General features: G+C 41.2%; 1 protein-coding gene across 3 annotated transcripts in view; it reads left to right on the top strand.

Annotated features, from left to right (window-relative positions):
- The window catches only part of LOC119953040 (brain-specific angiogenesis inhibitor 1-associated protein 2-like), a 90,132-nt gene extending 66,671 nt beyond the window's left edge, over positions 1-23,461 (top strand). Inside the window, exons 8-16 of one of the 3 annotated variants that reach the window (XM_038776831.1) lie at positions 1,459-1,611; positions 3,604-3,855; positions 7,262-7,463; positions 9,799-10,000; positions 10,192-10,248; positions 11,853-12,021; positions 17,430-17,464; positions 19,031-19,096; positions 21,361-23,461. In XM_038776831.1, the coding sequence (XP_038632759.1) occupies positions 1,459-1,611; positions 3,604-3,855; positions 7,262-7,463; positions 9,799-10,000; positions 10,192-10,248; positions 11,853-12,021; positions 17,430-17,464; positions 19,031-19,058 (1,098 nt within the window). In that variant the 3' untranslated portion in view covers positions 19,059-19,096; positions 21,361-23,461. The remainder of the gene's footprint in view (positions 1-1,458; positions 1,612-3,603; positions 3,856-7,261; positions 7,464-9,798; positions 10,001-10,191; positions 10,249-11,852; positions 12,022-17,429; positions 17,465-19,030; positions 19,097-21,360) is intronic. The other 2 variants (XM_038776830.1, XM_038776832.1) reach the window with 2 other exon arrangements.
- The last annotated feature ends 3,888 nt before the right edge of the window (positions 23,462-27,349 follow it).

Genomic DNA, 27,349 nt, shown 5'->3' with positions numbered 1-27,349 from the left:
AAGTCCTATGTTGATTATTGGGCCATGGAAATGTAATTCCATATGGGCAGAGCTTCTGTCACCCTTCATCTGCCCAGTTGTGCCAGATATTGAATGAACTAAACAGCTATGCTTTAAAAAGACTGCTGGAGGCCACATGATTTCTCTGCAATTGTCTTCTCACATCACTGGAATAGCATGTTTGCAGTGCTAATGTTTAATCGATTTGTGATGGAGGGAGGTTTAGGAAGGTAAAGTTTACTTTTTTTATCTTCTACCGCTCCTGTGTCCCAATTAGGTTATTCCATCACATTAATGAGAACATGTCCATGAGTGAGGGGAATAAATAGCTAGCTCCAGAAACCCTGTCCAAAGTGGTACTTTGTGAGCCATTACAATGGTTGTTTAGTTTAATATGTTTGATTTGTTTAAAAATATAACTTTGTTACAGTAGTGGTGAATCTCACAAGTTCTATTTTCCCATTAGTTTGTTTCAGCAAATATTTGGTAATACATCTTGGTATAAATGCATTGCCTTATTTTGACACTATATCTCTATGACAAAGGTTTCACAAGTGATGCGCAATTAACATTGGCAGGAGAATGAGTGGTAATTTGTACTGTGATACATTTGTCAGGAAGAGAGGCATCACCATATAACTGGTTCATTAGTCTACAAACAAATATTTTAGACTATGCTGCAATCCGAGCAAGCCAGAAATTGAGAATTTAAGTCTCACTGTAGCATGTTGTGATTTCAAATCGATAAATCTAATGTTTGGTGGCCCAGTGCCAGAAAAATGGTCACGAGCTGTTGAATTGTCCTTAAAACCTCTTGGGAATTTGCACAATGAAAATCGATTCTAATCATGTCTACTGTTGCCATTTAGTCTGTTGTCTATAAATACATTGTACATTGTGGGGTTACACCGAATAAATGTATCCCTGCTAGTCACCTTATTAAACCATCATCGTTTATTCACCATTATTACATTGCTACTTTATAATGGATCATATGTTCTGAATGTGAGCCCAGGTCAAAAATGTGAGTTTGATTACTGAATAATCACTGATTTAACCCAAACTAAAATTGTGTGGCAGTGTAAATTTATGATGTGGAGATGCCGGCGTTGGACTAGGGTGAGCACAGTAAGAAGTCTTACAACACCAGGTTAAAGTCCAACATGTTTGTTTCAAACACTAGCTTTCGGAGCACTGCACCTTCCTCAGGTGAATGAGGAAGGAGCTGCGCTCCGAAAGCTAGTGTTTGAAACAAACATATTGGACTTTAACCTGGTGTTGTAAGACTTCTTGCAGTGTAAATTTAGTTTGCAATATTTACATTTTTATTTCAGATTGTGCTCAAATTAACTTAATTTCATAACCCTAGCCAGTGATAATTGAAAATGTTTTCTTCTTTCTTCCTACATCCTAAATGTTTTTATTTTATGTTTTCTCTCCTCTCCCCAACCTCTGCAGTTTGCGGAGACAATAGGCAAAAAGCAATCTGATCTGGAGACCCACATTGGAGGTGGTTACAAAACTGCACTGAGTGAAGAGCGTAGGCGGTACTGCTTTCTGGTAGAAAAGCAGTGTGCAGTTGCCAAGAATAACATGGTATACCACAGCAGGGTAAGTAATTTGCTAATTTTGTCAAAATAAGTAAATCTAACCACAATGTTGCAGCTTTTCAAAAATGTTCAAAGAGGAACAATGAAACAGGTATGCAAACACTGCAGTATCACAGTGGTTAGCTTCACAGCGGCAGGGACCCCAGTTTGATTCCCGGCTTGGGTCACTGTCTGTACAAAGTCTGCACATTCTCCCTGTGTCTGCGTGGGTTTTCTCCCACAAGTCCCGAAAGATGTGCTTGTTAGATGAATTGAACATTCGGAATTCTTCTTCGGTGTACCCGAATATGCGCCGTAGTGTGGCTACGAGCAGGTTTTCCCAATAACTTAATTGCAGTGTTAATGTAAGTCTACATGTGACACTAATAAAGATTATTATTATAAGTTGAGATAAATGTTGCCTTCAGCTAATGTCTACCTGTTCACATTGTTCCTGCAATTTTTCTTCTTTCTAACTTGAGCAGGCTGGGGGAAATTCTAATGGCCAAATGCCATCCTGGATAAAATCAGCTAATTGAACAGAGATCAAGGTCCAGATTTGTCTGTTCCTGATCTGTATTGTTCAGGATCTGCACTGTTCCACAGTGATAATGTTTAACATTACTTGGATATTGAAAGTGGTGCCTCATAAATAATTGAGCTGCTGTAGTTACAGTAGTACACACCCGTATCAAATGTTTAACACCACAGTAGACCTTTGTATTGTATATCCTGAAGAAAAATGTAACAATTCCTTTTCATTGGCTTCCTTTTCCTCTGTTTCTGAAATAGTGGCAAAATGTAATTTTAGTTCCCTTTCTTTTCCCTGCCAATTTGCCCTTTGTCCTTGCCTCCCCTGAAGGCATTCATTCCTTCCCAGTGCCCAGTTCTGTTTATCTTCCATACATTACCCAAGTACCAAATATTTCTGTAGGTTGACAGTGATGTTACTTGATCCTGAAGGTTTTGTCCTCACCGGGCCACATCATCTGTGTGAGGTTACTGGACAATGATCAGAAAGGAACCAGGGCCCTGCCTGTGCTTTTTTTTTTTAACAAGCCACTTGTATTCTTCACTTGTAACCACCTAACTTGACACCGATCCAAAGATGGAACCTTGTAACATTCCAAGTGATTAGCTGAGCCATCAAGGGGCCTCTGTTTTGTTACCGATAATTACCCAAGCAAAAGCTTCATAGCTTTAAAAATTAAAAGGATATCAACCAATGCAAGGGGTGGCACAGTGGTTAGCACTGCTGCCTCACAGCGCCAGGGACCCAGGTTCAATTCCGGCCTCGGGTGACCGTGGAATTTGCACTTTCTGCCCGTGTCTGCATGGCTTTCCTCCCACAGTCCAATGATGTGTAGGTTAGGTGGATTGGACACCCTAAATTGCCCCTTAGTATCCAAAAGGTTAGGTGGGGTTACTGGCTCACGGAGATACGATGGGGCTCTTTCAGGCGGTGCAAATTTGAGGGTCGGTGCAAATTTGATGGGCCGAATGGTTCCTTCTGCACTTTAGGGATTCTCTGAATAATATATTGTGGTAAAGAATATTTTCTTCTAACTTTCTATTAATTGCCTTGTCATTGTATGAATAGATTTGGCATATGGACTGAAATTACTGAATTAATTAGGAAAAGTTACAGATTAACTGATACATATTGAAAAACTTATATTAAAAAATCTTGCATTTTCAAAGTTATAAGCCTCCAGATACATAAACAGCTGGAGTTCAGCTAACTTCTTACAGCTATGAAGTACAGTGCAGAGTTAATAGCCTTGGCTGTACACAAAGGGATGCTGTGGGCAATTAGGCAATTAAATTTTGCAGACACAATAAAATAACTTCTTTTATCAGATTTTTACTTTTTTGTGGCCTTTTTCTACAATTTTTAATATTCAAGCCAACTAGGGACCTTTTTTCGATTTTTATTCCCTAAAATTGTTTAAATTAAGATCCTTGAAGTGTTGATTCATCTGAAGAAACCACTAAGTTTTTTTTTCTTTAACAGGGCAAGGATATGATAACACAAAAGCTTCCTGGCTGGCAACAGGCCTGTAGCGATCCAACCAAAATGCCTGACCGTGCAATGACATTGGTGCAGCAGATGTCCTCAGGCAATGGAGGAACTCTCATCTCTGAACCCGTTGCTACCACCAAATCAGGGCTGACTATATCAGACCCCATTCCTGGTGCTAAACCTCTCCCAGTACCACCAGAGCTGGCACCTTTTGTTGGTGGTGGTGGATTGGGTCAAGGTTCTGTAAGTATTGATTTTGTGAAAGTCAGTTTTGTGTATTTGAAACTGTTCTAATTTTGTTAAAAGGCCTGAATACATTAACTTATTTTTATGCAGTATAAAGTATATTTTGAGTTCTCATTTAATGCTGTCACTCAGGAAAAACATCATGCCCAATATCAACTGGAGAGCTTCCCTGTTCTACCAAAGCCCAAATTGGTTTTACGACACCACTCCTTATGTTAATGCAGCATTTATAAATCTCATTTGTTTTGACATGAACATCTTGCTGCTTAAGTTATGCAAGGACTTCCTCCACCTCTTCCAATCCGTCATGTGGCGTATGGTGGAAAGTGGCATGGGTGAGGAGTACGAGTTAGATAAGTTCCTTTAGCACATAAGAAGAAACCAGGTCTGTCTTGATTTCCTTATTATCGGTTTTCCCCCCTGAAATCAGTCACATGTTTTCTTCCGGACAGTTGAAGGTTTCTTTTTGATGGACCCTGATGAGATGGAAGCAACAGCTCCTCTTATGAGCCTGAAAACTTACTTTTGTTTATTGATGCAATCTTTCATGTAATTAAGTAATCCAATACAGTCTGTGCAGTTGAAGTCTTGACAAGTGGCATTGTACCTGTATAAAATGAAAATTCTATTGAGGGTTATTTATGCATTGCAACTGACAGTTGTCGAGGCAGTACAGGTTTAAGCAATTAAATGCCAGTCTCTAAATGTTAAAATAAGTTTTAGAAAGTTGCAGCTTTGTTATTCACTGAACACAGGATAGATGTAATTTAGTCTTGAGTTCCAACACTACTGCAGTATATATCTCAATTAAATTCAAATCAATTTACACTGAAGTTCCTAACATTCCTGAATATCAAGCTGTTTATTTATCGATTCTTTCTCTTCAGTTCCCTTCTTAATAAGCTATTACTAGCCTTTACCCTATTATCTTGCAGCTGGAAGACTGCGGCTGTAGCTTAACTTTGGCAGATTACCTGTTGGGAATTGGTTGCTAGTGTGAGTCATTATATTCTTTCCCATTCCCGGGAGTAGTTGATGTCCTGGTTATTGGTTTGTTCAGCAACCATGGCAGCTGATCTGAATTGTTCCAAGGCCAGAATTGAACCCGAGTCCCTGGCACTGAGGCTACCCACTATGCACCCATTCGAGAGAGAGAAAGACCGCTTTGTCTTTCACGGTCTAGAAGTTTTTGCCTTCAGACAGTAGGCAGCAGGGAGAGAGAGCTGCTTCCACCTTTAGAGTCTAGTGGCTTCTCCTGTGTTCTCTCAAAACCCGACCTGACGGGAACCAATAGCTGTCAGTTGCCAGGCATAATACTGTCCCCGGCCAAACCATTGGTCACTAGCCAACCTATCGGAAGAAACCTCTCCAACCCCTTGGGTGCCATAAAGTCTGTGTTCTTCTGCTAGAACACAAAACGGTATACTGTTTTGACACTGAGTTCCTTATTTCCTCTGCTCGACTTAGAAGGTATGTCTCTATGGACCAAAAACGATAAAGACAAAATAAAAGAAATAGGGAGTAAGGGAATCGACAAGAAAGGCTATTATACAATCAACAGTGCTCCACTGCTTAAGCTGTAGATAGAATGTTAGTGCTATAACAATGAGATAAATCATCTGTGAACCTGGACTTGGGATACCTCGATGAACCTTTCAATTTCTCCCCATTGCTGCGGGGTGAGTTCATGACTAAACTGTGTACTGAAATAGCTCTAAGAATTGGAACTCTCCAGCCTTGATTAGTCGATCTTCTCACTTTTCGTCGGTCTAGCCCCCTATTGTTAATACCAAGTTCTTCTTTATCACTAGCAAAAGGAAAAAAAATGATTTAATCCTACTTGAATAATACCTCCCAATAACTAATCAATGAGTGGCAATGACAGCAGATCCCAAACAATTTGCAACCCAAACCAATCAGGAAAGTATTTGCATGGTGCAACACATTCTGCAAGGAGATTGATTTACAACACATTTATTAATCCATGCAATGTACACTTCAAGCATACTTTTCATTAATCTTTCCCCAGTAAAAACTGGGACATACTGACCAATTATTCACACTATGATTAAGTCTTTGCAAAAATTTCAGTAGGTGTACTGGTAGCTGTGGTTTATGTTCCAAGATTTAATTAATTGTGGTCTAATTTATGTTCATTGGTTTTGCTCTTCTTTCAGTGCATTAGTATTCTGAAAATAAGTAGGTAGATTTGCCTAAATTACGTCCAGGGTTACTTAGAGACAGCAAACCTGCCACTAACTTTGAGTTATTGATTAAGGTTTCTGTTTTAATGCAAATAAAAACCTGACCGAGTGTTTAATTTTTTGAATTAATAGAATTGATTCCTGTATAATTCCATGTCCCTAGTACCTGTTGGTGTTATGGAATTAATGTAGATCAGTGGGGGTAAGACTGCTGACCGTGCAACCAAATTCCTTTGTGGTTGCCTATTTATAATAATGAATAACATCCTTGTACAATAACTAATGCAAAATCTGAAGCTAATGTGTAGAGAAACTAATGTTGTGCTAGCTTTTGGGTCCACTGGGCTAGCAATGGAGCTCTGTAGCGCCCAGTTTGTCAATGCCTTTGAGGGAAGTATGTCCAAAATGGTGTCCATGTGTGTCCATAATTCTGTTGCAGACTACACTGGATACATTTTGATACGAGCCAAATAAGAGGAGTCTTTTGCCTACATCAGAAGCAGGTTTTAGGCAGTTAATGTTAAATAAGGGCTATAACATCTGCTTCCTTCTTGCAACTTTGATATGCACCCAAGGCAATCAGAACAGTATTGATTGCCTCCTAGAAAACTGAAAGATTGATAAAAGGTTAGGACTTTAATCACTGCCACTCCTGAAGTCTCTGACTTCAATCCTGATTCAGACCTCCAGACATAATCCTGCCCCAAACTGACCTCACCAACCCCCCTGCCTTCCTAATACTCCACTCCCCCAATAATAGTGCAGACCTCTGTGATCTCCTTCTCCAACATCCTCCTCCCACCTCTCCAATCACACTCCAAAGACTTATTCTACAATACTTCAGAGTCTTGCAATGATGCCCAGTGATGCACAAATGCACTGCTCCTTCTGCATGAAGTCCAAGGTCCAAAATCCCATGCTCCTTGGACCACCTCAGTTGAGCTTGGACTGTTAGCACTGAGGCGGTGACACTGCAAAACGGACTCTGACAGATTCCTAGGCCATTAACTTCATTTGCACCTAATGGGCTCTAAATCTGTTGACAGTGACCCAATGAGTCATAATTCTCATTCTTATGTAAAGAATTGAGTTCACTTTTAAGATTCGGTTAAGATAAGGAGCACTTATCTCGCACTATTTTCTCACACCGTTAAGTTAGATATTGAGTAATTTAATTGCTTTTTCTATTTTCATTTCAGCGCATGATGGGCCAGGATATTTCATTAGTGCCTAATGGTGACCTATCCAATTCGCATCCTGTGGACTATCAGCACCCTGGCCAGTCCGATCTCAAACCAAAGCCTCCTACACCACCTCAACTTCCAAAACAGCAATATGATGTCTACTCCAATACACTACCCACACGCAAAGCAATGCCATTGAAACCCAGCCCTTTGTCAGGTGAGTGGCTGTTCACCTAGGCATTGACTAGTAGCAATGAGGGAAATATATATAAAAATGGCAATTAAACACAATGTATGGCATAAACAAAAATCCTGCACAGACTTATATGATTCTTTAGTCACAACTGGTATTGAACTGGGTGTGGACTTGGTGCAGAGTGGTTGCAAAATGTACCTAACACTCCTTAATACACAGACAGAGCAAATATTTTTTTTAAGTGTTGCAATTATCACCATAGTAGTTGAGGCAGTCTTGTGATAGTTATTTTTCTCCTAAATTACATTAGACTAACCCCATTATATCAACATTAATATTTCAAACCCTCTCACTGCTGTTAACATTTAGGTCCTGTCACATATAAATAACACCACTTAATTTCATAGTGCTGAACTCTATTGTGGTCATGTAAAAATCACTAGTTTTCAATAACTTGCTGTCCAGTATGATGATATTTCTAGGCATTTTATGTTATTACTGTCTCAATTTTTAACCAGAAGCTGTTCAAAGTATATTGGGTAAATAGTTTTACAATGGACAAATTGCACATTTAGCCTAGAATGTATGAGCAGCCCAGTACGCGTGGCATGGGACTGAAGCAGGCAAAAGCAAAATACTGGAAATCTGAAATAAAAACATGAAATGCTGGAAATGCTCAACAGATCCAAATACATGCATAGTTTTATTGGTCAATCAGGCTAACTCTGTTTCTCTGCTAATGCTGCCTGTCATCAGATATTAGAGTATTTTTTTCATTTGTGTAAGCCTGACCTTGCAGATTGCTGGTATGGGTAGCGATGTAGTCATAGTAGATGCCGTTCATATACATCACAATATAACGGTTACTGTTTGAAAAGGGTGTTAGTTGTGCTTTTTTTTAAAGTTTGAAAATTACACAGCCAGCTTTGTGTGGTGGGGGGGGGGGGGGGGGGGAGGGGTGGTTTTCTTAACTCTCCGACAAAGATTCCGACATCAAGCCGCCTTTTGTAAAGGGTGTCCCGATCTCAAATTGAAGTTAAAGTCCCTCTCCCCCCACACCATCATTACCGACATCAGGGCATTGGGTGCCCCCTCCCCCACTTGTGTGAAGCCCCAAATGGGTTCCCTGAAGGCCCACACCTGGCAGTGTAGTGCCGGGAGCTGTGCCAGGGCACTGCCCAGCCATGCCCCTCAGCACTTCCGGGCTCCATTCACCTCTGCGTTCCTGGCGTGGTCATCACAACTGATTTCTGTTTTCACCAGGGGAGGTGGGAGGAGCAAATGGTGAACCCGTAAGCAAAGGTGTAAAACCATTTTAAATATTTAAATGCATTGTAATCAGATTCACACCCTCGTGGGGCGTAAACCTGGTTACAATTATATAGGGTGGGGGGAGATCTCCAAGTGAAATTTCACCATTGCAAATTCCATTATGGTCCTCTCTCAAAAGTTAGTGGACATAATAGGTTTGCATCCAAGGCGAGCAGGACCAATTACCCTCTTTGTGAATGCATTACTAAATATGGATTAAGGACATCTGCACACCTTTCCTTTCTGCAACTGCAGCAGTTTTCTTTTACTACACTGCCAAGTATTAAGCTTGCAGCTGGTTGGTGTTATGCATTGGTAATGACAGTGGGTTCCAATATATGTGAAGATGGCATTTGACTTGCATAATAAATCCTTTCTTGCTCATGATTATTACTGACACATTCGCTCTCTTGGTTCCTTGTCATTCGTTTTAGATCTGTAAATAGATTTTTGGGAATGGGGCAGGGAAAATAATAGTATTCCCAAAGCACCCTGTATTCATGTACTGACCTAGCAATCCAACGATCATGAATTCAAGTAACCATTATAGCAAGGTATGAATTTGAGACCTGTAAATCTTGTAATTTACCAGATGACCCCAGCATTGTGATTTTCAGAAGAAATCTAATCACTTCACTGGTGCTGTTCAGGGGAACCTGTTTTCTCTATGACTTGAATTACCCGTAAATCCAATCTCCCACTGTTATTCTGATGAAAGGTCATTAACCTGAAATATACGTTCTCTCTACGGATGCTATCAGTCAGAATCGGACTTTCAAAATTTCCGGGTTTAAAAAAATAAATTTCAGGTTTCCAGAGTCCGTTCTATTTTGTTCTTTTATTCCTATTGTCCCTAACAAAGCCTCAGTTGGATTGCAGAAAACCCCCTACTAGTGATGGGTGATATGTGCATTTTGAGAATTGAAAACAATGTATCCTTATGCCAAGATGAAACCGGAAAATGGTGTGAATGAGGTTTAGCAAATAAGACCGATTTCCTCGTTTTATACCCAATGTGACATCATCACCTCTTCTTGCTATTCAGCTGAGACCAGAACTTTACCCAGATCCAGCTCAATGGCTGCTGGATTAGAAAAGAATGGAAGAGCCAAAGTGCAAGCTATTTTTTCACATCAGGCAAAAGGCAACAATACACTGCTGAGCTTCAGCGAAGGCGATGTCATCATATTGTTGGTTCCTGAGGCCAAGGACGGCTGGCACTATGGAGAAAATGAAAAGACACGGTTGTAAGTAACATTGATGCTGTATGTTCATATTTTCTTTCTGTTTCATTTTGCCTTTCATCTTTGGTAGAGATAAATAACTGCTTAGTATTTGGCATTACCAATCTTCTGGACTCTTGCTGACATTCGAGACACCTGATATTTTACTCTGCATAAGATTACATGACTTAATAATTCTATCACTCTGTTTCTAGGAGAGGATGGTTTCCCTTCTCTTACACTCGTGTAATGCAGGGTGGATTATTGCACAAGTAAGTAGCAATTCAAGTATCAATAAGATTTTGAAGATGTGCTGATTTTCTCTGTCCTCCTGCTACTCATCCTGGCACAGGTTTTTGCTGGTGCTTGCTCCTCACCTGCACTTGGCATTAATGAAAAATGAAATGAAAATCGCTTATTGTCACGAGTAGGCTTCAATGAAGTTACTGTGAAAAGTCCCTAGTCGCCACATTCCGGCGCCTGTCCGGGGAGGCTGGTACGGGAATCGAACCGTGCTGCTGGCCTGCTTGGTCTGCTTTAAAAGCCAGCGATTTAGCCCAGTGAACTAAACCGGCCCATTAATGGCCAATCACTGAAAGGCTCAGCAGGCCACCTGCTGCTGCTTCTCTACTAGTGTCATTCCATAATGAGCCACTTTGAGGAGCACAAAAGTTGGCTTTCCTTCCTAGGAAAGGCCACTTTTGTTTTACTGGTGCTGCCAAATCACTTGTATTTGACTTCTCTGTGACGCAGTGCATTAGTATGCTAGTGTAACATGCCAACATGACCACTGGTAATTAAGATTCACGGTTGCTCGAGCATGTGAAAAGCTTCATCAGCACACTTGTTAATTGCAATACCTCACTTTACCTGTTTATCAGACATCAGTAATGATTGAGTAATTTATTTACATTAAAAAGATTTAATCTTGCAGTTCAATTTTGCCTGTCACTGTATTTTTGAAATTATAATTATCTGAACTCCACCTCCACCTAAAATAACTGCCCAACTCTGCAAAAGACAGACTTGAAGGGGAAGAAGCTATCCTGTTTGTAACAGCTGATATCATCCTTGTTCAAGTTGATCAGTGAATGTATTTGCTCGAGAACATTAAGGGGTCACCTTTGCAGGACCAGAAGTTCCCACTGGTGGGAATTCCACCCATGGTGTCATGTCCCCAGTATGATCAATAAGCAACACTCAAGTTGACAATTCACTCAAGCTTAAGTTTAAAGTTTTTTTTTTCACATTGGAAGTCCTCCTAAATAAATATTCCTGAAATTAGTGAGACAATATTCCTGGAAAATGCACCAAATGCTGAGACAAAAATGTTTTCCTAGGCATTCTGAAGCACTGGGGTGAATTTGACTCGCCAATCATGTGAACATGGAGGTGTTGATCCTGTTTTGAAAAGAATATCTTTCATACTAGGGTAACTGGAAGCTTGTTCTCTCCGTGAATCTTCCAGTCTATTACACCTCAAAAATATCTAGAATCTGTGCTTTTGACATCAGCTCCTATTCTTGCTAATTAGTTTTTGTTTTAGACCCCATATTTTCAAATTGAACATCCACAAGTTTTAATCGTGCATTGTTTTGTTCTGAATGTTTTAATATCATAAGAGATTTAATAACTAATTATAAAAATAAAGATCCAACTTCCACTACAATAGGTTCCTTGCGCTGGGCCACGTGCTTTTTGAATGCCTGCCATCAGACTTGGCAGTGATAATGCCCATGTCCTGCAAATTGGTTTCCCTCACTGACTCCCATGAAAAGTACCTTTAATACACTTGATTGATGAATAAACCTGTGTTAAATGTTACAGTCCATGTCTATTCTCGAGTATTAATTTTGCCATGTCTTGCATCATATAGCTTGAACCATGTGAAAAGCAGCAGCACAGGGAACCTTCTGCAGAAAGAAGATCTCTCCCTTCCTCCACCCGACTACAACTCAACTTTAAAAATGACTTCTCGTCCTCTGCCCAGCTCAAGCACTTTTAAACCCAGGCCCTACAGTATGGCAGTACCAGGTTTCTCACAGGTATTCATAAAACACTGTTTTGTAAGTAAATTGCAATGTCAGTGTGGTAGTGGATCATCAATACATTTGACATCTCACTCAATTTTCTTTTCCATGGTTCTTCTGGTGGGCTGTCTAACTTTTGTCAAATTCATTTTTTATGGGATGTGGGCTTCACTGGCTAGGCCAGCATTTGTTGCGCATCCCTAATTGCCCATGAGAAGGTGGTGGTGGGCTGCCTTCTTGAGGCGGTGCAGTCCATGTGGTGTAGGTACACCTACTGTGCTCCTTAGGAAGGGAGTTCAGGATTTTGACCCAGCCACAGTGAAGGAACAGTGATATAGTTCCAAGTAAGGATGGTGATTGACTTGGAGGGGAACTTATAGGTGGTGGTGTTCCCATGTATCTGCTACCCTTGTCCTTCTAGATGGTAGTTGTCATGGGTTTCAGGTGCTGTCTAAGGAGTTTTGTTGAGTTTCTGCAGTGCATCTTGCAGATAATGCTGCTACTATGCATCGGAGGTGGAGGGAGTTAATTTTTGTGGCAGTGGTGCCAATAAAAGTTTATCCTGGATGGTGTTGAGCTTCTTGAATGTTGTTGGAGCTGCGCTCATCTAGGCAAGCAGGGAGTATTCCATCACACGCCTGACTTATGCCTTGTAGGTGGTGGACTGGCTTTGGGGAGTCAGGAGATGAATTACTCGCTGCAGGATTCCTAGCCTCTGACCTGCTCTTGTAACCACAGTATTTATATGGCTAGTTTTGTTCAGTTTGTGATCAATGGTCAATGGTAAACCCCCCCCCCCCCCCCCCCCCCCCCCCCCCCCCCCGATGCTGATAGTGGGGGATTCAGTGATGGTAATGTCATTGAATGTCACGGGGCAATGCTTTGGTTCTATCTTATTGGAGATAGTCATTACCTGGCACTTGTGGGCCACGAATGTTATGGCCATTTATCCTGCCAAGCCTGGATATTGTCCAGGTCTTGCTGCATTTGGAGGTGGACTGCTTCAGTGTCTGAGGAGTCGCGAATGGTACTGAACATTGTGCAATCCTCAGTGAACATCCCCATAATCTGACCTTGTAAAGGAAGCAAGGTCATTGATGAAGATGGTTGGTCCAAGAACACTATCCTGAGGAATTCCTGCAGTGATGTCCCGGGTGGATGGTCTACTACCTCTTGGATTGTGTTACAGTCAAGCTTCAATTTCACCCAATTATTTCTCGCAAATTTAGGCTGATTGTTCCATACAACAGGACAATAACATCAAATACAGCTTGTTGTTTGAGTCCATTCAGCCCCCTTGAGCTCGTTACACCATTCAGTTAGATTATGGCTGATTTGCATCTTGATTCCATCACCTACCTTGACTTTTGGGTAAGGGTACTGTCAGTTTCCATTAAAAAAAATTTCAATTGGCCTCGCCTTGCGTCTTTTTGAGAATTATTCCAGATTTCTGCTAACCCTTTATATACCGTAGAACTGAGTAGTCATGCACCCAGATCTACCTTTTGTAATGGTGAAGCTACTGGCCTGATGTTTCTTTAAAATTTGTCATCTATCCTACATTGTAAATTATGATTTTTATGACTTTTTTAGCTGTGATTCACGGTGGAAAGGATCACGTGCACATATGCACTTAGAGAAAGGACTTCAGTACACAGTTGCATTGGGCATTTTTTAATGCACTGATGGAAGGAACTGCGAATCTGGCTGTAAATCTCTGAATTAGAGTTCTGAAAGATGATAGCTGATGTGTACATCATATTGTCATGTAACATAAAACTAAGTGCTTTGAAAGGCCCTAATTATTATTCGAGCAATTTCAGCCAAACGCCGCCATAACTAAAAGCACCGAATACTTTGAACATTCTTAAATATTCGCTTGCTGAGTCAAAAAAAAAATGTATAACATTGAAAATTTTCTAAAATTTTAAAATTGTAATTGTGCACCATGAACACGTGTGGTGCCTTCAAGTAATTGAGTAGTACACTCGTGTAAAGCATCTGCAGCTCGACAGCTATCACCAAAACAGCAGGGCTATTGAGTCACTAATGCCATATTCAGCAGAAGATTAGGTTGCTCATAGTCGAGATTCAAATAAATTCACAAGAGATGCAAACTGAACCTTCAGGGTTTTAATTACAGCATGGCGATTTCACACAGTGGAGCCTCTTCACGCTATAGCACACTCCTTAATCCATGTTTCTAGGTCATCTGCTTGTTATTCATTTAAACAACTTAATATTCTGTTCAGAGATGGTTTAGAAACCTGGTGCATTGGGTCAGGGAACATCTAAAGACCAGAAAAGATATTTTTGAATTAATTGGTGTTGAAATAGTTTGCTTTCCTGAAAGGGGAATTTCTAATGACCAGAAATTGAGAGATTTCGATAATGTATTGATAATCTGCTACTTAAACTTTTAATGTTATCGTAGTGAAGATTTTCTTTTCTCTATATATCTCTCTATCTCTCTCTCTCTCTCTCTCTCTCTCTCTCTGCCCCCCCGCCTCTTTCTCTATCCCTCTCCCCCCACTCTCTCGCTCTCTCTCGATCTCTCTCTTGCTCTTTCTCTCGCTCTCGCTCTCTCTCTCTCTCTGTCGCTCTCTCGCTCTCTCTCTCACTCTCGTCTGTGTCAAAAATCATCCCCATACCTATTTTATTGATATCCTTTTCAATAAGTATCTTTGTGCCCCATTAAGATTTGATTTCCAGGATTTGGGATTTTCAATAGTGGAGATTTTTACTTGCGACGAAGATTTTCGTTTCTCAGATTGGACTACTGTTGATGATGAATCAGATATTCCACCTGTTTTTGTGAAAAATTACAATCGTAAATGGCTTTCAAATGAAATGAAATGAAAATGGCTTATTGTCACAAGTAGGCTTCAATTAAGTTACTGTGAAAAGCCCCTAGTCGCCACATTCCACCGCCTGTTCGGGGAGGCTGGTACGGGAATTGAACCGTGCTGCTGGCCTGCCTTGGTCTGCTTTAAAAGCCAGCGATATTGCCCAGTGTGCTAAACCAGCCCCAATTTCCTTATATTGAAATAATAGTTCATTTAAATCTCTGATATAGATAAGGAACATACAGTACAGGAGGAGGCCATTCGGCCCATCGAGTCTGCACCGACCCACCCAAGCCCTCACTTCCACCCTATCCCTGTAGCCCAATAAACCCTCCTAAACGTTTTGGTCACTAAGGGCAATTTATCATGGCTAATCCACCTAACCTGCACGTCTTTGGACTATGGGAGGAAACCAGAGCACCCGGAGGAAACCCACGCAGACATGGGGAGAACTTGCAAACTCCGCACAGACAGTGACCCAGCGGGGAATCAAACCTGGGACCTGTGAAGCCACAGTGTTATCCACTTGTGCTAACATGCTGCCCTAAATCTCAGATTGATAGATTTTTGTTAAGCAAAGATATTAAGAGATATGGACCAATGGCAGGTACAGGTATATGGAGTTATGTCACAGATCAGCCGTGATCTCATTGAATGGTAGGACAGGCTCGAAGGGCTGAATGGCCTATTCCTGTTCCTATAATAGTGAATTAAGAAATGGACTGAGTGGCAGTCATCTTGGAATCAGAAGGTTGTGGGCTCAAGCCCCACACTGGGATGTGGGTTGATGTCCTATGTTCTCACCTCCTGAGTACTGAGAGGATGCAGCATCATCAAAGCAGGCATCTTTCTGAAGGCATGCTGAGCTGAGGTCCTGCCTGCCTTGTTATTAAAAAGCTCCATAGCACTATAGAGTCAGAGTTTAACAACATATAAAGAGGCCCTTCAGCCCATGCCCAAACTGGCCATCAAGCACCTATCTACTCTAATCCCATTTTCCAGCACTTGGCTGTAGCCTTGTATGCTATGGCATTTCAAGTCACTAAAATAATGTGAGGGTTATCATCTCTACTACCACCCTTTCAGACAGTGAGTTCCAGATTCCAACCACCCTCTAGGTGAAAAAGATTTTCATCACATTCCCTCTGAACCTCCTGCCCTGCACCTCAAATCTATGCCCTTGGTTATTGGCCCCGCTACGAAGAGGAGAAGTTCCTTCCTATTCACCCTGTCTATGCCCTCATAATCTTACACACCTCAATCAGTTCCCACCTCCACATTCTCTGCTCCAAGAAAAACAACCCCAAGCCTATCCAATCTTTCTTGAGAGCTGAAATGCTCCAGCCCAGGCAACATCCCAGTGAATCTGCACTCTCTCTAGTGCAATCTCTTCCTTCCTATAGTGTGGCAACCGGAACTGCACACAGTTTTATACAGCTCCATCATAACCTCCCTGCTCTGAAGACAAGTATCCCATATGCCTTCTTAACCACCTTGTCTATCTGTCCTGCTGTCTTCAGGGATCTATGAACATGCACATCAAGATCCCTCTGATGCTTTGTGCTTTTGAGGGTCTACCGTACATTGTATATTCCCTTGCACTGTTAGTCCTCCCAAAATGTTAGTCCTCCCAAAAACCTCTCACTTTTCAGGTTTAAATTCCATTTGCCACTGTTCTGTCCATCTAACCAGCCCGTCTACATTGGATTGGATTTGTTTATTGTCACGTGTACCGAGGTACAGTGAAAAGTATTTTTCTGCAAGCAGCTCAACAGATCATTCAGTCCTGTATCATCCTGTAATCTAAGGCATTCCTACTCACTATTTACCACACCACCAAGTTTTGTCTCATCTGCGAACTTACCGATCATACCTCGTGCATTCACATCCAGATCAATTATGTACACTACAAACAACAAGGGACCCGGGACCAATCCTTGAACACCACTGGAAACAGCCTCTGCCTCCTGCCACTAAGCCAATTGTGGATCTAATTTGCCAATTTGCATTGGATCCCTATGGGCTCTTCCCTTCCCTGACCAGTTTCGCATGCGAACATTGTCAAAAGCCTTACTGTAGACTGCATCAATTGCAGTAACCTCATCTACACACATAGTCAGCTCCTTGAAAAATGTAATTACATTTGTAAACTTGATCACTATTTGAAGAGCAAGGAGTTCTAGAAAGCTAGACAGCATTTATTCTTCTACCAAAGCAGATTCACTTGTTCTTCATTGCATTGCTCTTTGTGGGATCTTGCTGTGTAAAAATTGGCTGTTCTGTTTGCCCTTATTAAAATGCTTCCTGTCAAAGTAATTTATTGGCTATGAAGTTGTTTGGTTAAGCAAGATGTATGTATAAATGCAAGTTCTTTCTCCATTTCAATGCTAAATGTTTGATATTGTGTTTGGGGGTGCTGGTGTGCACACTATGGAAGTTGAAACAATGAGCACAAGCTTAATACATTTCGATTCATCATTACTAAAAGTTGGTAATATAGGTTTGTAGTAACTATAAGCATTGATGCTGACATCTAGTGGACACTCTAGTAACATTAATTTCTCTGATTATTTCCAGGGCCCGGAATTCAATCATTCAAGACTTTCTTTGAAGTAAGAATTTTTTTTATTTAAATTTTTGAAGAAAAACTATTGCACTTTCAATCATAAATCAGACTTTTAAAACATTAAGTTCATAAGTAACAGGAGGGGCAAAATCAACAAAGCCAGGTTAGTCATAAAAACAAAAACTGCTGGCAATCAATACTCAGCAGGTCAGACAGCATCTGTGGAGAGAAACAGAGTTAACGTTTCAAGTCGATGGTCTATCCAGCCTGAAGCGTTAACTCTGTTTCTCTCGGGGCAGCACGGTGGCGCTGTGGGTTAGCACTGCGGCCTCACGGTGCCGCGGTCCCAGTCTCTGGGTCACTGTCCGTGTGGAGTTTGCACATTCTCCCCGTGTCTGCATGGGTTTCGCCCCCAAAACCCAAAGATGTGCAGGTAGGTGGATTGGCCAGGCTAAATTGCTCCTTAATTGGTAAAAATTAATTGGGTACTCTAAATTTATTTTAACAAGCAACAAAAAAACTGTTTCTCTCCACGGATATTACCCGACCTGCTGAATTTTTTGAGCACTTTTTGTTTTTATTTCAGATCTCTAGCATCCACAGCATGTTGCTTTTGTAAGCCAGATTAGTTAATTGTTTGATTCAGTGTTGGGCAGCCCGCATCAAATGTGAAGTCCTGCTGCTCCGGGGTCAACTTCCACCCGAAAGAGTGCCCAAAACAGCCATTTTCATTAAATCTTTGCGTCAGGCGTATCTTAAAGTAACTTTATTATTTCATTTTATTCTTCAACCATTTTTGTGGGAAATTCTTGGCTTTTAAATATTGCTTTGTAAAATCAACAGAGTTTCTGATGTGCTGGTAGTGGGGGGGGGGGGGGGGGGGTGTCGCGTGGTATAGCACAGTTGGCTGGACAGCTGGTTCGTGATCCAGATTGAGGCCAGCAGCGCGGGTGCAATTCCCGTGCCTTTTGTGGTTATTCATGAAGGCCTCACCTTCTCAACCTTGCCCTTCACCTGAGGTGTGGTGACCGTCGGGTTAAATCACCACCAGTCAACGCTCTCCCTCTCAAAGGGGAAAGCAGCGTATGGTCATCTGGGACTATGACGACTTTGCACTTTGAGTGTTCTCAAATGATTTGGCACAGTGCAAAATGTTTTGCCTGTATGCCATTTTTTTCTCCAGCTTCTGTCCTTTTCAGAGCTTTTGGACAGATTACGAAACCACAGGTTTCAATTGCTCTGTGGCTTTTACTGAGGTGAAAGCTATGGTAAAGGTTGACGATCATTTCACAGCTGGAACCATCAAAGAAAAGCGCAATTCTGTCCTTTCCCCACCTGCACCTGCCGCCTTCCCTCTGAAAGGTGTGCAGAACTGGGGTTTCCTCTTCCCAACCCAAAATGTCCTTGGGTCAGTTGTAGTGGTTTGACCATATGAATCAGCTACTCTGTAGATAACGTTATTGAACCATTGAATGAGGGAGAGCCTTTATCTATTGGTAATAAATTGGTGTTGTTAATTTTGATATATCTGAGCTTAGTTTTGTGTCAAATGATTTCCCTCCCAGAGTTTTACAATTATAGGTGCAAATCGATTGAATTTTTTTCATTACAGTTCTGATGCCGAGATTGAAAGGTTTTGAATTTAAACCTCTGCCACATATAAGGCCTCTCTAGATTAGTAAGTTTGGCATTTCAATATGCCAGTCTGACTTTTATCACCTTGTCTGTTGCTGGTGACAATCACTCATTTTCCACTGTGGCTTCACAAATGGGCAGGTTCTGTCTCACTTTCACCACAGTCCTGACTGATCTCCATCTGTTTCTGTGTTTCATACTGGCAAAAAAAGATGTATTATTGTTGTATCGGGAAATGCAAGTCTAATACAGTGACTGGAATTGGAATAGTTCCTTCAACTCTATTTCAAATTTAGGATTGTCAGTACTTCATTATCAGGGTGATTGCCTCCTGAATCAATCCTGGCTCCTTTTGAAGACATTGTTACAGTACTGTTTGCCAGCCTTTGTATTTTCCCAGACTTTCAAGCATTTGCTGTTTAATGCCACTTCCCAACTGATTGGCAGTAAGTGTGTTTCATATCATGTGGCTGGTCCCCACCATTTTCCTCCCTTTTGAGGTAGAACCCCTTTGTTTGGATTTGACACTCCATCGAGTGCAGCCATTAAGAACTGAACTGCCAGAAATCACTTCAAAGAAAGGCAAGCAAGAGAGTGACACTGGGAAAACAACCAACAAAGCTGGCCATTAAAAGGAATAGGGAGGGACCTAAATGTGCTCAAGAAAGCATTAAAAGATTTGTTATTCAATTCCTTTTTACTATAGTGTATATATGACTTGTTCCTGTTCCTTTCAATGTCTTATTGTCCCAGGGAATAAGCTGATGTTTTCTGTCATCATTTCATAAATTTCATCACTGTCCAGCTTTTGGGTCTCTTCACTGTTGCACCAATCACACAAAAGCTTGTTTGACTCAGGGCATTGGCTGACTTTGGTCCTGTGATTCATCGCTGACAACCTCTCTGCTTGTCCCCCTGTGGCTTGCAATTTACTGGTTTGTGATTTGTTCTAATAAGTCACTTAACAGTTGTGTTACCATTTCAGTACGGCAAGAGCAGATGTGCCACAGCAAAGTACAGAATGTGCATGCTGCAGGCATTAATTGCAGCTTACAACGATAATGGTCAGCTGATGTCTATCAAAGAGTCCACATTGAATATATAATGTAGCTCACAAATCCAATGTTTTTTAAGCAGATAAAATAAATGCAGGTGAATTGCTGAAACGTGGTGTGTAAATGTTTTTCCAGATGTTCAGTTATGATTGATTATTGGTACCTGTCCCAGAAGTATTAGGTTAATGTAAACTGGGCATCAGCTCTACAGTGGTTTAAAGTTTGAATAGAAATATCTCCAAGCAAATGAGAAATCTTCCTATCAAAATAAATCTTAACAAACCCATAAATTATTTTAGTTCTCAAGTTTTTGTTGTAACCTGATGTGATATTTCAGAAACGCCTGAAAATATGGTCCAGTGCTTTGTGTCAGACATCTGGAGCAGAGTCTAGATAGCATTGCGTAGAAAAACAAAGAACATGCCCCAATCGGCAATTCATGCACATTTTGCATTTAGTTCTCAAGCACTATAGAACAGGGATCAGGAAACAGCGATCCTGCAGTCTGTCCATCCGAATGGCTTAGGCACCCCAGGGAGGGCAATAAAAATAAAACTTTTTTAGTAGGAGAATATTCCAAAGAAATAGAATAATATAAAACCTCAAACATTAAAGCAAAATATAACTCTCCTTGTTTAAGAATTCTTATGGAAATCAGGTCTTTAAATTTTTTTTCTGTTTAATGAACTCCATTTTATTTAACATTACATAGAATAGAGTAGAATATACAGTGCAGAAGGAGGCCATTCAGCCCATTGCGTCTGCACCAACCCACTTAAGCCCTCACTTCCACCCTATCCCTGTAACCCAATAGCTCCTCCTAACCTTTTTTGGACACTATTGGCAATTTAGCATGGCCAATCCACTTAACTTGCACATCTTTGGACTGTGGGAGGAAACCGGAGCACCCGGAGGAAACTCTCGCAGACATGGGGAGAATGTGCAAACTCCACACAGACAGTGAACCAGCGGGGAATCGAACCTGGGGCCCTGGTGCTGTGAAGCCACAATGCTGACCACTGTGCTACCATGCAGCCCATATTGTTAACTCCCAGCTAGCTGCAGAAAGTTATTTTATATTTCTAATGAGCAGGCCCCACCCATTTTTCTGTTTCCAACCAATATTCACAGCAAAGTAACTCACGGGTGCCGTGAGCTCTTGCAAGCCGTACTGTCATGGTATCACTGCTGTATTCCTCTAAATCACCCATTGCTTTAACATGCTTTCTCTCTCTGTCTCTCTTCCCTGCAGAGAAGCTGTTGCAAATGTCAAATTGAAGCCAACGAAAACAAATGACAAATCAGCCTCTAAAGTGAACTGAACACTGACTCTGCAAGATTTTTACACTGTACACCTGCTACTGGCAAAAGATGCCAAAGATGTCTAAATCTGAAACCGCATGAGAACAGTGTCTTTAGACTAGAATTGACCCATCTGAAGATGGTCACTAAAGTTACAGATATATCAATTGCACACGTTGTGTGGAAATGCCACTTTTAAATCCCACCCATCTTATTCCCTGCTTTATATTTGAGGGATTGGGTAGAGAGAATTGTTTAATTACACTTGTCTGGCTAGGGATTTGTATGGTGTTTGTAATTTGCATGTGTTTAAGAATTAGCAGTTAGTATTTTTTTATCATATACTTTGTACTAATCAGCATATAAAACAATATTTTATTACCTGGCTATTTGCGGGAATTGGTTAAATGTTGACACTTTGGAGAAACTAGAATATTGAGAATTGTTAAACTAGTTATAAAGCGTATACAGTGCTCATTTTCCAAATAAGTGTTTTGGGGTTGGGGAGGGGTAGAAAGTAAAAATGAAATTGTACATATGACTGAGCTAACTTTACTGGAGAGTTGTTCGAATTTTAATGGTTGCTATTCGAATCCTTGCTCTCGCCTATAACTCTTCCATTCCAAGTAATAAGTACTCTGGTGATGGCAAAGATATTGTGGATAATCTGTAGAAACAAGAATTTATACTTTTTGTAGAGTTTAATCTTTTTTCCCCCCAACGAACAGCGCAATATAAAGTTATCAAAGATTATTTCACATTCCAATCTGTAGTATGTGGAGTGCTTCCTTTTACACATTTTTGACTATCGGGGGTGGTAGATAGTTGAATGAGTAAATAAGTCACCTGAAGCCCGCAAGAATGAAACCATGCCTTTGAGCTGATGAGACTGAGAAACAGGAAGCATGATTCTTTGGGAAACATTCTTGCTCTTGCACAAACTTCAGGGCGCATTGAGGTGGAAAGAATGTATTAAGCATCTCTTTACTTCTTTAACAGCATTGCTTCAAAGTGAGCGAGGAATTGGAAAGTTTTTTTTTTATTATAAAACAAAACATTTGCAGCTGCAGGTGTGTGACATGATAAGTCGTTTCAATACAGCAATAGTTGAGTGGTGACTGCCTTGCAAATGGAATATTTAAAGCAGGGATTGTTCAGACACGGAGATAACCAGTATTAATGAGCAAAGATAAACACTCTGTGGTTCACTTTTATGAATGAAAAGTGTTCTGTAATCTTTTAGGCAATGATATATGGTTAGTCAGAATGGTGGAAAGAAATCTTGTTAACATAATGCCCCATTTGTTTGTCACATTAAACACAACTTTTTTAGTTGCACAAACAAGTTAGGAATGAAACTGTTGTGATCACTAAAGGAACAATGGTTGGACTATTGACTGAGTTAGCCATTTAAATTATTTACTGCAAGAACCAAATGAAATTTGTGATTTTCTGTGGGTAAATTTTGAGTAAAGGCAGTGGATTAAAATTTTAGGAGAAACTTTATTGCATCAGTCACTTTGATTTGTCTCAAACTGCTTGTTGATGAAGACGGAAAGGCAGTTGGAACATAAACACTAGCTGAGAGTGGTTGCGCTTCTTTTTCCCCCTGAAGCAATGAATGCTAAATTCAACCTGTGCTGTTTCATATTTATTTTTATGTTGAAATCCTGGCACGTCAATGCTTGCTATTCTCTTATACTGTGCAATCGTGGAGACTCAGTTACAGAAAAACATATCCACTTGCCAAATCAGTACATTTAAACCCCACATAAAACAGCCACCTTATTTTTTCAGTTCTGTACTAAAGCCTCATTATTGCAGGAATATGGTTTAATGGGTGCCTTTTCATTTTTACATAAGCTTTGTAATGTAGTATGACATGCCAAGACTGTTGATTATAATCTGCATTGTAATGCAGATTTCTATAGCTGCCATTTTTCATAAATCACCACGTTTTGTGAATTAAATTGACCTATTTAGAGTTTATTTCTTGTAATCAAAATGATTTTGATAGTAACTTATACGAAATAAAATTGTTCCACTAAAAATCCTCCTTGTCTTTGTTCCTTGATTGAAGATTTCTAGTTGAAAAGTTCACTGTTTAGTCACTACGCTGTGGTCATTTTATCATTAACTCTGCTCCTATCTTGTTCTGAGTCAGCGTATTATTTGACTCAAGTGGGTGGGTGACTTCAAACTGTGGCTTAAGTGTTCAGATTTGATCAGGAATACTGTTAGGATGCCTCTTTGCCCCCTCCTGTTTGAAAACTTTTTGCATACCCTGACCACCCCTTTCCCAAGTAACTGTAGCTTCGATTTGAGGCTTGCTACTTCGGATATCAGAGATGCATTTTGCCACCGCACCACTGTGTATTGTCATTTACCCACTTATATTTTTTGTTAAACATTTCTGTCTCCTACTAAGTCTCGTCTCAGTTCTCAGACGGTACTTCATTAGAACAATGCGGATTACAAAACACATACTTTAAAATTATGCCTTATTAAAGCCACAACCTTCTGAAGCAGAGATGAGTGCTACCAACAGAGCTGGAGCTGAACGTGGCGTCAAAATTACCTTCCATATCCTTATCTATAGCCTTACACATGCGCAAACTATTAGTAAATAGAATAACCTTCCCATGAACTTTAAGTGGTGCAAAACTACAGGATTATTTCCTGGTGTGTTCAAGTTAGAAGCAATCTCTGACGTCTGGTATGGGGTAAACTTTGTAAATATAAGGTTCTTTCTTTGGGCAGCACGGTAGCATTGTGGATAGCACAATTGCTTCACAGCTCCAGGGTCCCAGGTTCGACTTCGGCTTGGGTCACTGCGCGGAGTCTGCACATCCTCCCCGTATGTGCGCAGGTTTTCTCCGGGTGCTCCGGTTTCCTCCCACAGTCCAAAGATGTGCAGGTTGGGTGGATTGGCCATGGTAAATTGCCCTTAGTGTCCCAAATTCTATGATAATCTATGATTAACCTAGGATAGAAGTTGGGCACAACATCGTGGGCCGAAGGGCCTGTTCTGTGCTGTATTTCTCTCTCTTCTATGTTCTGTGATTTGGCCTCTCACGCATCATTGAGTTGGTAAAGAATAGCACATTTTGTATTAAATGTAAAATTAAAACTCAATCCCGCAGCATATCTGCCACCATCCAACCCGGCACAAGGTAGAAAAGGCCATCCGATAGCTAAAAAATCAAGGCATCTGGAACAAATGGAATCCCCACTGAAGCACAAAAACATGGCAGAGAAGCATTATTGGCACAAATATATTACCTAATTTCCCTTATTTGGAAGGAGGAGCATGTGCCAGGAGATTACAGGAATGCTGTAATTGTGACCATCTTCAAAAAAACAAGCCTTGACTGCTGTAACTGCAGAGGAATTTCCCCGTCGTCAGTCACAGGGGAAGTCATCGCAAGAGTTCTCCTTCATCGTTTTCCCCCTGTGACTGAGGAGATCCTCCCTGAGTCCCAATGCAAATTCCACCCACTAAGAGGCACGAGACATGATCTTCCCTGTGTGGTAACTGCAAGAGAAATGCACGGAACTGCACAAACCCTTGAAAATGGCCTTGAACACTAAACTGCAAGGGATTATGGAGCATCCCCCTCTGTTTGGCTACCCCCAAAAGTTGGTCACCATCCTCTGCCTACGCCAAGTTGTGATCCTGACGAATGGAGCCACCAGAGACCCAATTCATGGTTGGACTGGGGCCAAGCAAGGCTGTGTCATCGCACTGATGTTCTTGTCAATCTTCCTTGCTTCAATGCTCCGTTCACCATTAGGAAGCTCCCCACTGCAATGGAGTTGAACTGCAGACCAAACTGGAATCTAGTTAACCTCCGTCGCCTGCAGGCCAGATCCTGGTCATCCCATCCTCTGCCGTTGAGCTACAGTATGCTGATGATGCTTGTTTCTGCACACGTAGTGACCACGCTCCAAACTATCGTCAACACCTTGACAGGGGCATCCGAGAGCTCAGGCCCTGCACTAAACATTTGTAAGACAAAGACCCTCTACCAACCTGCCCCCGCCACACAGCACTGTGCCTTGATTATCAAAATCCATGACGATGCCTTGGACAACGTGGACAATATTCCATACCTTGGGAACCTACTGTCAACAAGAATAGACATCAACAATGCGGTCTTATCTGCCAGCGCATCTTTCAGTTGCCTGAGGAAAAGTGTGTTTGAAGACCCAGCACCAACCTCATGGTCAATTGATGTCCACCCTCTCAAATGGCTGAGATGTGGACTATGCACAGCAGGCACCTCAGAACCCTGAAGTGCCACCAGCGCTGCCTCACAAGCTCCTGAAAATCCATTTGCAGGATAGGTGCACCAGTGTCGGTGTTCCCACTCTGGCCAACATCCCCAGCATCAATGTTGTTGCCAACAATCAATCGCTATTGCCAAATGAAAGACACAGGGGATGGGGGAAATAAAAAATTCACCCAGGTAAATCGAGAAAATCTGGTATTTCAAGCACGGCAAAGTAAGGTACTTAAAAAATATATATATCATTGCAGAATTCGCATTCCTTTCTAACTTGGGGGTAAATATGAACAAGGTGGCTGTGACTATGGATTGTAACAATGAGATTGGATTGTCTCTGAGGGCAAAGTCACGGTGGGTCAATGTTGGAAGCAGCTGTTTTAATAAAAGTAAAGCACGGATGTGCGTTCGGTACTGCCCTTTACACTGAATTCACATGACCAACTCCATAGATACCAGTAACTTGCATTCCAAAAAAGTTCAGCAAAATGGAAATGATTAATCCCATCAGGAACACAGCTTCTTCTGACCCCGATTACAGGTTTGTCCTAAAGAAATGTGCTGCGTTTGTTGGTCTCTGAATGAAACTGAACACAAGTTTATAAAAAAAAAAAATGTATAAACCAATTTGAAAGCGCAGAAATATTGGATGAGTAAGTAGAAAATAAACTTTTGGTAAAGACATTAACATGTATATTATTTCTATCAAAAGGCTAATAGGGAATGATACAGGCATTTGTACAATAGTTATAATATTACATGACATAACACAAAATGGTAGCTGGCCGATGAGATTCATGTTCAACTATCTGCGATGTGAGCTGTGGTGACCCTTGGCACAATAGAACAGCAATAAATGGCTGTGCCAGCCGTGAAATATTATTCAAGGAAGGGTACAGAAAGTGAGTCATTGGCAGAAGCTGCACTGTGAATCATCTCACCTTTGAACTAACTTTCAAAGTCAACACTGCAGCTGTAGAATGCCAATTTGAGGAGGAATGGAGCCTGGTTTCAGGATTTAAGCTGCAAGCTCTTTGCAACTAAATACAGATCGGTGCGTCTAATGGGAAGTTTGAACCGAAAAAACAAAGCTATGAAAGTGGAAAGTTATGGAATAGAAGATCAACCACAAACTTTCACAGTTAATCTTGCTTCTCTCGCCTCCACACCCTTCTGTATTACGATTGCTAGGATAGAGTGACAGTGAATCTTGTCAATGATATGTTAAAAATATTGACTTGGAATTTTGCATCAGGGTTCAGGAATGAGATGCCAGGATGTTCTGGTGAGTTGACTGGGGAGTGGTTTGCCGGAAGTGATCGCAGAAGATCAGACCAGGTTTGTCAAGGGCAGATAGTTGGTGGTGAACATCAAATGTCTGCTGAACGTGGTCATGTCCCCACCCGAGAGATGCGAGGAGGTCATCATCTCGCTGGACGCAGAGAAGGCCTTTGACTGGGTGGCGTGGACGTACCTCCGTGAGCTACACCCACTACTGGGTGAAACCACTGTACAGCTCTCCCAGGGCGAGCGTGCGGATGAATGCCACCAGCTCAAATTACCTCCGTCTGCACAGAGGTACGAGGCAGGGGTGCCTGGTGTTCCAGCTGCTGTTTGCTCTGGCAATTGAGCCACTAGCTCAGCTCAGCGGAC

Source organism: Scyliorhinus canicula, chromosome 18 (assembly GCF_902713615.1).
Source record: "Scyliorhinus canicula chromosome 18, sScyCan1.1, whole genome shotgun sequence".
In the NCBI taxonomy this organism is placed as follows: domain Eukaryota; kingdom Metazoa; phylum Chordata; class Chondrichthyes; order Carcharhiniformes; family Scyliorhinidae; genus Scyliorhinus; species Scyliorhinus canicula.
The sequence above is the reverse complement of the archived record's forward strand: the minus strand, read 5'-3'. Positions and strand labels throughout refer to the sequence as shown.